Source organism: Thunnus maccoyii, chromosome 21 (assembly GCF_910596095.1).
Source record: "Thunnus maccoyii chromosome 21, fThuMac1.1, whole genome shotgun sequence".
Lineage (NCBI taxonomy): Eukaryota > Metazoa > Chordata > Actinopteri > Scombriformes > Scombridae > Thunnus > Thunnus maccoyii.
In genome coordinates this window covers 13177996-13192729 of record NC_056553.1, presented here as the reverse complement: position 1 = coordinate 13192729, position 14734 = coordinate 13177996, and the positions used below count along the sequence as shown (strand labels likewise).

General features: G+C 41.9%; 2 protein-coding genes across 6 annotated transcripts in view; one reads left to right on the top strand and one right to left on the bottom strand.

Annotated features, from left to right (window-relative positions):
* The window catches only part of LOC121887765, a 112549-nt gene that overhangs the window by 45449 nt on the left and 52366 nt on the right, over nt 1-14734 (top strand). The window lies entirely within an intron of this gene.
* Nucleotides 410-5117, bottom strand: bhlhe22 (basic helix-loop-helix family, member e22). Its single transcript, XM_042398724.1, has one exon. The coding sequence runs from the start codon at nt 3861-3863 to the stop codon at nt 3057-3059; it is 807 nt and encodes a 268-aa protein (XP_042254658.1). The 5' UTR covers nt 3864-5117; the 3' UTR covers nt 410-3056.

Sequence of the window (14734 nt, the reverse complement as noted above, 5' to 3'; positions counted from 1 at the left end):
TAAATGTTGTCATCCCCGTGGTCCTCTTTAAAATCCCCTCTGCTCTCTCTTGTTTAAACAGATATTTGTGCGATGGTCTGTTTTCCTTTGGATGCTGTGTTCTGTTTTCCACACACATATGGCTCTGTCTCACCCCTGGGGAATTTCCTCTTCTGGGCTAATGTGAATATTAGTATGGGTTAAATGCTCCAGTCATTTGTGCATTAATGCATATTGCATAATTAATGTTTTTTGTGAAGTGTCAATTTCCAGCAGCAGTGGAAGGGGAAAAAATGACATTTGTGTGTGAAAACTAAAAATATCTGAGCGAAGTCCTGAAAAGCGATGATACCCAACAGGAGTTGCTGACAGGATTTTTATGCCAGAGCCATTTTGATGTCTCCTGATTATTTTCCATTCTTGATTAAGGGCTGTTCTGTGAAGATTCAAAGCATTCAGGAGTGTGATGGGATTAAATGGGACACTGTAATGGCCCTGTTGTCGGAATGGCTCATCATACAGACACAAAGCTGAGATCGGAGACTGGAGAATACCAAACCACTGTTGTAAACTGGAAACACAATGTCATTACTGTTCACTTTTGAGGCAAGAAAGACAGGAATTTGCTTTGTTAAAATTATTTGGAGGAAACATTCAGCAATCAATTCATTTTAAAAAATGGTATTTTTCATGTACAGTTGTGTCAGTTTAAAGTCTGTTTTGAAGAAGTGAAAATTATTGTCATTACTAAACTCCATCAAATTTATCGAGTTTTATATCTGACTAAAACTTTTCACATTTTCACTGTTGAGGAAAGGAAGAGGTTGTTAAAGAAATATATCTGTGATGTTAGCTGTTAATCCTTTAAAAAATGACCAGTGTATTGAATTGAGTTCAATTGTTTTCACAGAGATGTGAATCTGCATGTCAGTCTTACAGTATCATCAAAGCTGTTAGTCTCACAGGAAATACTTAATGATTCAAAATTCTCAAAAATACATAAATAAAGAAAGACTCAATACATTAATTCATTTTTGAAAATATTAAATTCCCATATATATGCCTTTAAATTCTGTTGCCTCTGTCCAAGGTGCTGAAATCCTTAGAACTTACACTGACTTTACTTTTTATGTGCAAAAGTATCAATAATTGATATATTATATTGCAAAGATAATTTGGTAATACAATTATTACTTAAATATGTGACTTTAATCCGTTTTAGACCAAGCCTTCCTGCGTAACTGAAAATACAGCATCGCCAGTCTTTTTAAAGTCTCTACATCTGATGCAAAATGTCCAATTTCACTTCCCCTCTAAATTTTGCAGAGTGAGCTCCATGTGGTTGGAGGTTGTTTAGGATTGAAATTATGCACAAAAAAAAAAAAAAATATTTGAGGGATAATTTTCTGACTTTTACTGTTTTGGATCTCGTCAGTTGTTTTTGTGGTGTGGACAGCAGACTGAGGGGGACAAAGGGCGAGTCGATGGGAGTGCAGCTGATGGCTGCGTTGTGATTAAAGACACCAAATTACGGCAATGAGCAGTGTCGTAATTACTTTCCTTAATCACATTCTGGAGGTCTAATTGCCTTAACGATGTGTTTCATTATGTGAAGCCAGGTATTACAGTCGACAGTTTCTGTTGTTTTCGTATTCAAATATTATTTCACACCGTCATGGAAATTGTTTTAATAATCACAATAAAGTCGCCAGTGTATTTTTTTTTTAATTTTATCGAGGAGCACAAACATTATCTTACTGTCTTGGGGCAATATTCACCCACCACGTCTGGCCTTCGCTCCCAGGACTTGGCCCAAGAAAAGAAAAGTTACCAGTTTTGATGGAGCGGAAAATTATTGACCAATTCTGTCTGTATAGTCGACACCTGGCGAGATTCCGAGACTGACAAGTAAGAGTTCCCTATGTTTGTTTTTTTTTTACGATTTAACCATGATGAAAATGTCAAGTTCAATTCTAAATTTTCAGTGAGTGTTTTCATCAAATACAAAAGGCTCTGTGGCACTCTGGTTCCACTTTCCACTACACTTCACATCAGATGAATAGACAGAAGTATTTCTGTTGTTCAAAATATTTTAATAAAGCTTTTCAACACTGAAATACATACAAATGGCCCCTCTGCTCATATAATAACTAAGGTATCTACAGTAATCCACAGCTCGACCTGACAACGCGATTGATCTGATCATCTTGTGTGAGGAGAGAAACGAAAAAATAGAGCAACTAAGAAAAAAAAAGACCACAATGTGCAATGCAAGCAAAATATCCATTATAAATATCCCAATTAATTAATTACAAAAGACACATCGAAACACCTCATAAACCTTGGTTCAGGTTTTCTAAATTTTTCTGAATTTTTATTATATCACAGTGCCCCCCCCAAAAAAGAATTGTAATAGGCGTGCGCAACGATTAACAAGTGTCTGGATTAGCACGTAAATATCTGACTGATTAAACCACTTAACTCGTCTATTTCATTTAACTTTTTCCTTGTCCATGACATTCCACGTGCTCAACAGAAAAAGTTCATGAAAACAGGCCTTGAACCAGTAAGTAAACAAGCAAAATGTCTCTGAGGTGAATCAAATATAACAAACCGCAAATAAAACGGGTGGGGGGGGGTGGAAGCAGCAGAAAGTGAGGTTGGACTAACGCTCCAGGAAGGTGTCCATCTATTCAAGTGAAAAAAAAAGTCGCACGTTGTCAGGTCAACCACATCACCAAAAGGGTCCATACTGTAACCGAGCAAGTGATCAACAACTCACTCAAACACTTGCAGCCACTCTTACAGGCCTAACTGTAGCTCTGTTTGGTCTTCACTGCCATTCATACCAGCACTTTAAGGATGATTTATGTACACAATCAAGTATTGTTTGAACAAAAAAGCGCGTTTTGAATGCATTTAGTAAATATTATAAAAGTATTCATCGGCATTACTTCTTTGTCTCTAAGCCTACTGACTTCAACAACAGTCTCACAGGTTTTTTCCTCCCCCAAAAGTGTTCTCAAAAGTGGTGTCTGTTCTCGCATGTGCTTCTCTTGAGTCCGTGTCAGGCGCAGTTAAGGCTTGTCAGTGCACTGTTTGCAGAGGCTGGAGGTGGCGTTGTTGAATAGGGCACATTTATCGGGGCAGGAGGACGCAGCCACCCCGGTGGGGAAGGGATATCCAGGCGGCTGCTCGTACGCGCCCAAGCCGGGAGCTGCGAGGGCAGTGGTGGCCGGTATCGAAGCAGCAGAGATGGCTTGGCCCTGGTTGAGATACGCCACTAGCCTCCTCATCTCCTCCAGTGCCTGTGCCTGCATGAGGATGTAGTTTTTGGCGAGCAGCAAAGTGGCAATTTTGGAGAGTTTCCGCACTGAGGGGCTGTGTGCGTAGGGGATGACCCCCCTGAGCTCATCCAGCGCGTCGTTCAGATCGTGCATCCGTCGTCTTTCTCTGGCATTGATGTTTAGCCTCAGTATTTTCTGCTCTTTGGTTTTCTTACCTCCTTCGGCTTTGCCCGCGCTCACCGTCCGCCCATCGGTCAGAAGGACCATCTCACACCTGCCGTCACTGTCATCGTCGGGGCTCTGCTCTCCGCCGCTGCTCTCCGCAGCCGAGGTCCTGTTGGCGCTCTCCCCGAAATTGACGCACAAAGATCCGGTCGGCAGACCCAGTGGTCCTCCTCTACCTCCCGCCAGTCCTCCCGGCTGAATCGGGTCTGGGTCGGTTTGGTCAAAGCAGCTGATCGGTGACTGGCGGTCTCTGGCTGGTAGTTCAATGCCGGCAGACGGTCTGAAAGCATCCATTTTTTTAGTGGACACGGCGCTGAGAGTTTTGTGAAAAATGTCCGCAGAGCCGCCGTTCAAGTTCATCCTCCTGTCCATAGCCTAGTGGGATTGGCGTTGTGGCGAGCTGCGGTCGCTTCTGCAAACTCTTGACACGTCTTTGTGAGTTTCTTCCTCTGTTTGTCCTTTACGAGTTTTGCTCTGTGTCAGTGGTGAAGTTGCAGGCTTGCTTGACTTGTCAGCTGAGGTGTGGAGACGAGGAGGAGATTCGTGTAATAAGTGCTGCTCTCTCTCTCTCTCTCTCTTTCTCTCTCTCTCTTTCTCTCTCTCTCTCTCGCTCTCTCTCTCCCTCTCTCTCTCTCTCCCTCTCTCTCTCTCTGTTTGATTCACCTTCACCGGATGATCCTCGTTACGCACAAGACGCCTGAGTCTTTTTACATCATTATCTCGAGGCGGGTTATTAAAAGGGATTCGCCTATTGGGACAGAGACACCCTCTCCCCCTCTCACTCTCCACCCAATCAGGTTAACGTTTTAATTAATGGCATTTAAACGATGACAAACAATACCGCGTGCGCTGTATCTCTCTCTATGTGTGTGTGTGATCGAGGCTCTTTATATATCGAGGCTCATTTTTAGAAAAGCCCTGCGATCATAAAATAAGCTGCTTCAGTGATTTAGTCGTGTGACTTTCACTGGTGTCTGTATAGAGAAAAGTTGCACATCAAAGTAGCGTTTAGTCATCCTCGTTTGATGTAGAGCGACAGAAATGAATGTTTCTGTCAACCCATTTCAAAACTCACAGTTTACAGTTGTGTGCTTATGAATTTTCGTTCTTTTACCACTAGTTTGTCAGCTCCTCTTGTGCACCAAAGCTTCGGGTGAATTCAGAGAATCGACCTTATTGTTATCACAGCTTGACAAGAGGTTCTGCTACAGAGTTGCATTGGTTATACGTTATCTTTGAAATTCACAGTCAACATACAACTTTTCTTTTATTCGGACTTATGGTTGTTAAAAACATACATATATATATATATTGAACCCATAAATGAACACAAAATTCCCATCTCCACTGTTGAACTTTCCCCATGACAGAGCTTGCGCTCTTACCAAGATTTACTCGTGCTCATACTGCCATCTACTGGGTTATATAGTGGAGTACAACCACAATGAAGAGACAAATGTCATCGGATGAATTAATAATCTCACTTTGCAGGCCGACAATTCAGTTCTACCAAGCTTTCTTCATTTCATGTCATATTTGGCATGTGCATCAGTACCAAACGCACGAATGATGAAAAAAATTACATCATTTCCTAATTTTAAAATTCTAATTAACATCTTTAAAGTCCCCCCTCCACTCAAAAATGTGTTTTTCTTCTTGTTCCTGAGCTTCATTGTGCAGAATTATGTATATGCAGAGTTTGACACTTGAAGGCTGTTTTCACATTCATCTGCTGAAAGTGGAAAGTTTCTTTGTGCTCATTGAAAATCTTGAGTTTAAGGGGTGTGATTTGTAATATCACAACTAGTTTTGAAGCCAGTATGCAACTAACATAAGTGTGATGTGGAAAACCTGAAGCCTCTAAGAGACACCTTTCATCCAACAGTTAAACTGATGAACATGATGAACAATATTTGCATATTCATAGATTCTTGGACTTTTAATGATGGAGAAGGAGTAGATGCCATTTTAGGGATTTTAATGAGGGGAAGTACACATTTTTGGTGGGAAAAAACATATCAGACACACATTGTTGTTCCAAGCAGAGTATTTTTTATATGTATTAATACATATATGGAGGGGATCTTTAAGTTTACAGTATTGAATATGTGGAGCACAATCATAGAGGAAAATGTATAGAATTAAGCACAAGACCTAAATCTCCCAGTTCAAGCAATGAAACAACCATAAATAATTGTGGATTTGAACATTTTGTTTAATATATAAGCATGAAAAAGCTACTGCACATGCAGAATGTATGTGATGTTGAACAGTGTGGGGAAAAAATGTATTCTCTAACTTTGCAGCTTCATAAAGGCACAGTCCACTGACTTTTACTTACCACAAGGAGTACTTCTCAGCCTGTGAAACTGTTGCATAATGTCTTTATACCTGATGATGTCATCATGGATTGGGCTTTAGACATCACATTTATAACAGAAAGCCTGTGTCACAGACTTGGGGGCAATGAAGTTTAGAAGACACAAGCATTTACCAGGCAGCATCATGGAAATGTTAGCGTTTTTGAGCTTGATCCATACAATTGATTAAAAGTAATTTCATCCTCTGCTGCTTTGATTTTAACCTTTCTTTCTTTCTGTCTTTCTTTTTTAAATGGGTTCTCCCAAGTCCTCCAACATTCAGAAAGTGCACCTTAAAATCTGAAATACTCCTTTAAAAGGATCATAAATATTTTGAGGATTAATTGGCTCATGAGAGGAAAACAGCCGCTGCAGAGCAGATGTGGGCAGCAGAGCTGTCCGTGGTGCTGAACAGGCCATTGGCTCCACAGGTTTACACCTGAGCTACTTTCTTTTCCAAAGGGCTCATACCTAAACTCTACAGGTATCTCTCAAGTACACCGTTGCCCGGGGAACCCCACAGTGCACAAAGATTCAGTAAGAGCAGCCCTGTAACTGCTTGCACAGGGAACACATTCTTCTTCACCTCGGAAATTTCAGGCTTACACAAAAAGCCATTTTAGTAATTACACTCCCCTAGAAGCCATTTGTAGACACTGGCTGCAGTGCATTAAGGAACAAAATCTCCCTCCACTTCCTCTGATGTTACCATGGCAAGTTACCATGGTATGTGTGCTGCCCACATTAAAGGAACCTTTAGCAGTGATTACAATTGACCCCTGCCAATTGAAACCACAGTGAGTTTGGCGTGGATTTTTGCAGCCTCTGAGGTGGTACCTTGGCAGCTTCGTATTGTGCAGTTGGAATGAAGCTTTGTAGAAAAGTCTGCGCCGACTCCTCCAATGTATCACCCACTGAACAAGACAAAGTCTGCCAAAGAGTTGTTTTGTTCAGAATCCATGTATGTCCTTTAATCACATGCAGGGACATGGAGTCTGAGAAAAAATTGAGAGGTATCTTTAACAACTCACTTAATCAATGTAGACATGTTGGTCAATTTAAGCTTACATGTGCTTGTACTCACGACTTCAAATTAAGTGAAGATAATTGAAAGAGCAGCATTTACTTGACTGATCGTGTGATGACAGTCTGTTCAGTTATACAGTGTTTTTTGACTAATTAGCTTTAATTTGACTCAAGTCTTTAGAGACAGACGAGCTAAATTCTGCTAAAAATGTAAATATCAGTAACCATAACAAAAAGTAGTATGTTAATTAAACTCCTACTCCCACTGATAGTGATTTCTATGAACGATACTGGTAAAGTTTTCATTCTCTGTCACACAGCAGGTATTGTCTGTCACTTTTTTTTACATTAATGCTAGCCACCTACCTCTCTGCATCAGCATAATAATAGTGTGAAAGTGAAAGAACTGATACTAAAAACTCCTTTCTAGTGGAAGAAATAACTCACTGAAATAATTTTACATAAAATGAAAGTATGACAGAAACCTGTGTATTTTTTGCTTCTTTTCTTTGCAGCTGCAACACAAACACCACTGGCCAACACTTGTTCAACACATTCAAGGTCAATGTTTTATCCCTTTTTCCAGCATATTTCAATTAGCGTATGTTCAGTCTCTGTGCTCAGGCTCCGTGAGAGGCCATCAGGGGCAAAATACTTGAGGAGGTTATGATCTAACGAGTGGCAGAGACAGCCGCTTTATCCTGAGACAGCAAGAGAACACCTTCATGGCCAATCAGGTCCGCCTAATGAGACAAGATGGGCCAGGACGGTGCCACAGCCATTACAGCCACAGTCCGTCAGCACTCTGGTAATGAAGAGGACCGTCGAAGGCAGGATTGTGTAGGAAAAGTATAAAGCATCGCTTTAGACTGGGTTAAAAGACAGATATAGACATATATGTTTTAACCTTAAATGAAACACCCAAACACACAGTGGATTTAAAGTATGCACACTTAAAGGTTGTCAGACTGAACTATATGCACATAGCCCAGCAAAAACTTAAATAAACAGTAATTTCAGATCCACTTTGGCTGAACTGGATTTAGTTGCATGTTGATTCATCTTTCCAGCCATGAAAAAAGGACACACAACTTCTAAAATTAATTGGGTTCTACTGATGATGAAGCATTTCTAATTGAAAGTATTAAAAATGTGAAATTTAGCTGACTTCAACTGTCCATTTCGCTTTTTTGATTATAATTAGTCCGTTTTTTTTTAAATGTGCCAATTTAAGACGAGTCTCTTGTGTGTCCAAATAGTTTTGGCAGTATTTTCTGTCATTACCACAAGAGGGCAGACGAGGCCTGCTAATGGGAGGGAAACCAGTTGAAGCTGGAGGAGCTGAGGGGCAAAGCAGGAGCGTGATGAACGTGCTTTATTGCAGCCTTGTGGATTTCATTCAACTTTGAAGGTTTTGGTTATCAGTGGAAGCCAGACTCTCGGGCTGTAGAGGCCTGATATGAAATTTCAATTTTGTCATGTGGTGCCCTACATCGAGCAGGGCGAGTCGTATTCATGATATGGCATGTAGGCTGCACTGTTTCTCTTCTGTAGGCAACCAAGTTGCAGCTTCATTAGTAAAAAAAAAAAAGAAAAAAGAAAAGAAAAAAAAGGTCAGCTCCGGCATTTACCTGGATGGGAGGGTGAATTCTCAAATAGTTGTGACTGTAAATCTGTGTTCATTCGTGTCATCTTAAAGGCGGCAGTACATGAACATACCTCTCCGTGAAGATCCATCGCTGTAGTTTTTGCAGCCTTTGTATTCAGGACTCTTAATTAGCACCGAGTCTCACTTCATTTAATTATTTTCGAATCTAGCTGAGCTCTGGCATTTTTCTCTCATCGTGTTTGCCGTATCGTTGATTGTTTTCACTACTCATTGCTTATTTGTAGCATTTAAGGAAATAAACATTAATGAGTTGGAGAAATGATTGGATAAAACTCCCCCCATCCCCCATAAGCACCTTCTCCCATCCATCATCACTGCTCCCGCCATCCTCGGCGATGATTTGCGGAGACCCATGTCGTTAATCAAGATCGGATTATTGTCTGCTGTCAAAGTGTGCAAAATGGAACCACTGTGTTTCTCCATGTGGCGCATAAAAAGGTGCAATCTGAAGCAATAATCTGTAAAATATAACAAAGCTTACGTAGAGTTATAGCTCTGGAAATCTTATCACAATGTCTGCTGTACGTCAAATTCTCAACTCTGAAAGAAACATTTAGCCTCCATCATGTCTTAATATGACTGCGGCGCCCCTGAACGCCACTAGGCGACAGACTAAGATAGGAGGATGTTTTTTCATCCGGCGCAAATGCCATAAGACTCTTTGAGCTGCTGCTCTGTATTCAGTTTTTGTTTGGTCGAAATGTTTGTTAGGCAATATTTTCAAACCTTTTAATATCCAATCAGACATGTGGATGTGTTTCTGCATAGAGGTCCTCAGCCCACCTCCTCATTTACATTCCATACTGGGTGCGTGTTCATGGAAATTAATATGCAGATCAAATAAATCATAGTTTAATATCGTTGTCATGCAAGGCCTTTTTAAGGTTATTGCAGGGAGGCGAAAATTAGACCGTCTTTACTGCAAACATGTCAATTTCCCTCTGAGCAAGTGGAGAAAAATGTTTCCGCTGGAACAAGATGTTCAGTGCTGATCAGCTCAACAATTATCTCGAATCAAACAAGAATAATTTTCTTTCTATCGTTATTAATCCTCTTATTCAAAGGTATTATTACTTCATTGTAGAGAAAAAACCCCAGCTAAAACAAGCCCAGAGCAGTCGCATTACTTCGCTTCGTTTGTAAAATTTCCTCACTTGATTTAAGAAAAATAAGGTTTTAGGACGATGTTTTCTCATATCTTCTGATCCCCTGGCTTGTGTCTGTGTGTGTGTGTGTGTATGTGTGTGTGTGTGTATATATGTGTGTGTGTGTGTGTGTGTGTGTGTGTACAGTTTATATGCTGCGGAGTTCTGCATTCCTGTACTACAGTGAAACAGCCATTTCCGCTTCTGCACCGGCAGGCGAGTGAAACAAAAGGCTGATCGGTGGTGCGCAGATTTCAGCACCACAGAAGGTGGACAGCTCTCTCGGGCAGCCTGTGTGTGCGTGTGTGTGTGGATGGACAGCTCCCATCGACACACACACACACACACACACACACACTCACAGGAGCCATCACATGTATGTTCACAGGAAAAACCAGAGCTTTAAAAAGTCGTTGTGTGGACTTATTTTATTATTGAAGGAAAGGGGGGAGGGGAGATACAACAGTACATGAATAATGCGTTACAGTTTGATAAAACAAGCGAACCTCCAACTGAGAGCGACACCAATGCTTTTAAAACTGTAAATAGTGAAAAGACATGATGTATATTTCTCTGGTCTGCAGACATCTGAAGAGTGGAGGATCATCTCTTGGCATTCACCGCGTGCCTTAATTGTAAGACATTAAATCAAGGTCCGCTGTGAACACGGAGAGACACAACCCGCTCGTCTGTGTGTATGTATGTATGTGTGTGTGTGTGTGTGTGTGTGTGTGTGTGTGTGTCCGTCCACCAGCTGCATTCACTCTACTGTGGGAAACGGGCAAACACCTCGACCCGTTCCGATGAGAGCTGTTATTATAAATGTGATCAAATTATTTTGCAGCCTTGGAGGCCTGTGCTCTGTGACTAAAAACGGTTTGGGATGTTGGCCAAAAAATACAAATAAAAAAAAATCCAAAGCATCCCGCACGTATCCAAAGAGATCAAATCCTCTCAGGTTGATGTGCAGGCCTACCTTATATTGTAAAAAAAAAAAAAAAAAAAAGCATTCAATTGGGGAAAAGGAGGTTATGTTACAGGACTGACTTAAACGCAAAACAGACAGCAGGTAGACTAGCTCTGCGGGCAAAATGATTATACGTCCCAGGCCGCTTTTGGAGGCGAAAAAGGACTCCGTTTGATCTTTCTCCGTCGACTGCTTGGTCCAAAATTGCAGAAAGCATAAAAGTCCTCCATTATCCCATAATGCACCTACAAAAGAAGGGAAAACACAAAATGCGTCATGAACTTCATATAGAATTGAAGATGACAAAATCTCATATTCCCCTTTGACCTGTTTTTTTAATACAGTTGACGTCCATAAAACAGAAAAAAAAGTCACTGTCCACGTCCAAAATATTGATTTTCCTTGTCACATACGCATTTTCCTCCAACACACACATACATATACACACACACACAAGCCTGCAGCCTCTACTTGCGGGTCACACGTTAAAAACTGCCGCAAATTGCAAACGGGGCAGTTGAAGAGCCTCGGTAAGTGCGGATGTCCTGAACACAGCGTATATGCGTCCATGCACGCGTTTCTCCCCAACAGCAGACTGACCGGGACACCGAGTCCAGCACCGACACCGCTTGAATGGGACTGATCTCTCTCCGTCCGGTCTTCTCCTCTGACTTTAGGATTAATGGTGCTACAGCCAAACAAATGAGGCATCTGCCTTCAGCACAAGAGGATTGGGATGAGGGGGGGTTGGGAGGGGGGAAGGGGGGGGGGGGGTGTTTACGTCACCGGGCAAACAGATGTTCCTCTATATTACCCAGCGTCCTCCTCATCATTACCCTGTGTCCTTGAAACTAGGAGGGAAATTGACGACTTCCCATTCGGAGTATTAACGTTTATCGTCGAAATGTATTAATAGTTCTGCAGTTGGTTGGTGAAGTGTGTGCGTGTGCGTGTGCGCGCGCGGGCCGGCAGAGGAAATGCCAACAATGGCCCCACAAATTGTGAAGCCCTAAATCTGGTATTGGCTGTGAACGGTTATGCAACATTGCACTATTCAACAAAAAAAGAGAGAGAGAGAGGAACACACGTGTACACACTCACACAAATACAGACTAACACTCATGCACGAGCATGCACACACGCACTCTCTCTCTCTCCCCTCACACACACACAGGGTTGAGGGAGTGATGCTCGTGTCATCCTGAGCCTGCTGTTTGATGTGAGCATATACTGTATTTTACTCGGTGTGACGACCTGCAACTCGTTTTTAATCTGAGATATTGAAATAAACTTTAAAAGCAATGACTGTGTATCTGTCATGTATGGGTTATATAACGTACAAACTACGTCTGATGGAGAAGTGAAGTACATTCAACGCTTGGAGATGCGTGTTTTAGGAAAAATTACTCTCATACTAATCATGTTATTGTATGAGGAGGCTGACACAGACCCGACATCTATGCAATTATGAACCTGTATAATCTGCAGTGATGCAGACTTCTAGCTGCGACCCTATTGATTTACATACCTTCTAATGCAGGCTAAAAACTGCTTAAATTCAAATAAAGTCAGGTCTGTCTAATCATAATTAGGAGCCGCATACCTGACCACCAACCTGAGCTTGACGGAGCCACTCAGCTCATCATTGTGGAGGACCTATTCTGCATTTGACAGCCCATGTTTTGCCATTAAAGAGCAAAAAAAAAAAAAAAAAAAAAACGACGTGAAAAGCGGTGTAGGCAAAATGAGGAGGCGCAAGCTCGTAGATATGGTAATTGCAATGCATTACCCACTCGCTGGAATGGAGAGGAGAGGGATGCAGAAACAAAGGGAATCGCCATTTTAGACGGAAACGTCCCCATCCCCTGAAAAACCGGGCGACTCTCTCATTTGGAGCTTCATCACTTGCCTGTCAGCACATCCCCATATTTCGGGTCCCTGTGTCTATCCGACCATCGACACGAACACGACCCCTATTGTCCTTAAGCACCGCGCAGTGAACAAACGATAGTGGCTCCGAAATCCACCGTCCTCTTTATCCTTCTTATTGATTATGCAACCGTCGACATAAAGCGATGCGCGCGCGGGTTTGGTGATGATTTCCTATCGCCCCCTTTTTTTTTTTTTTTTTTTTTGTTCGCTCTCCTCTCTGAGTGGTTTATTCCCTAAAGCCCGCAATAACAATGGCAAGTGCAACGTGCATGGGGACGCGCACAGGACCATTATCTTTGTATAGATTATTTAAAAAGAGATCTTTATTCTTCCATAAACTACTAAAATACATATTTTACAACCAGTCGAAGCAAAAATACACGATAACGTTACCAATAAATGATCAAAGGGATCGAGCATAAAGCAAGATACTCACCATGATATGGTCCACGCCATATGGTGGATCCCAGCGCACTGTGGTCTGCTAATAATTTATCCGTGCTCTGCTGCTTTTCACTTCATTTTAGCATTATTACTTGACTGCAGATCTCTACACCGTGGAGGGAGGCTTGTATTCCCGGTTTCCCTTTTGGCGTATAGGCGGCGGACAAGCAAAGACTCCGTTTGGCGAGAAGCTGATACTACCAATGAGAGCGATGCTGTAGCCTCTGCAAAGCATGGCTGCGCTTTCTCGCTTTTTTTTCAAAAGAGGGCAGGTCGTTCTGTGCATTACAATGAGTAAAAATCTCTCTCTCTCTCTCTCTCTCTCTCTCTCTCTCTCTCTCTCTCTCTCCTCACATGCACACGCGCGCGCACACACACACACACGCTTTTATACTTACTAATGCGCGCTCGCTCACCCTGACACGCAAATATATCCTATGCGCGCTCTGGATAAATCCCTATATATGTCTAGTGTTTTTTTATATATATTATTATGATTATTTTATTGTTTTCGTGCACGTTGCGGCACTTTCACTGTGCATTTTTTTTTAGCACACAGGCCTGTTATATTTTATATGTTCAGTTTGCAGCAATAACTATTCTATAATCTAGCAATGCTCTATATTAGGAGTGCCGGATCTTCGCCTTGCCGGCCACAATTAATCATGTTTAATGCCGTTTGTCTTGAGAGGTCCATTAGTGCGTTGCAGTTTCACGCATCAGGCCGCCGGATTGCAACTCAATTTCTATAGGCTGGTCCTGTTAGTCCAACTATAAGCCAACCCAAATAAACTCAACGGTATTTTATAGCAAGATTTAGGGGATGAAATGCGGTGTTATAGGACTAATAACACCAAAGCTTAACCATTCTTCTATTCATTGGTCAATAAAGGAATAGATTAAACATTGTTTATTTTATTTTTGTGCACATTAATGTCTCTGTGTGCCACTACAGACCTGCTTACAAAGCTCTTTCTGCACCACACATTTCAACGTACAAAAGGAACAGAGACTGTGCAGTTTAGGGAGTCTTGTGTTGGGCATTCAGCACTGAAGCAGTAATTGATTGAAGCAAGTGGCAGTCCTGCACTGCTCGTTTGTATCCCCTTCACTTCCTGTCGTGATTGACTCCCAGGCAAAGATCCAATCGAAACCAGGGCCCCATGGATGATGTCATTTGAGTAACCTCACTAACCCTATAGCCAAGGCGGAACACACAGGCCTGCTAATGCCTACTTACACCTATTAATATAGATCTGATTCCAGCGTTAGAAATAGCCTGTAGGTGTTATTCACGGTCTATTTCTTCGAGTTCTCCCCCTTCTGTCATCTCATCCTTGCACTTTCTCCCTTTCACAGTTTCACTCTGTTACTGTTTTATTGTTTCACTCGGTTACAGTGTTGGCCTTTGACGGCTGCAAGAATCCAGTCGGTGCAATGATGCAACGTTGGCGTGTGATGCAACGCCGGGCGAACATACCACTAAACAGTGGTAGGATAAGATATATAACAGCGTTGACAACATTTTTATTCCTTCCATTTAAAGTGTTAGAGGGAAAAGTCTGCCGGGGCTTGCATCAGGCTACATATAGAGGGAAGTTTGAAAGCTGCTTTTTCTCCGGCAGAGAGGGGGGTAAAGCTATTGTTCCCGCTGAAACAATGGGAGCTGCGGGGCGACATGCAGCGGTGCGCACATGAAT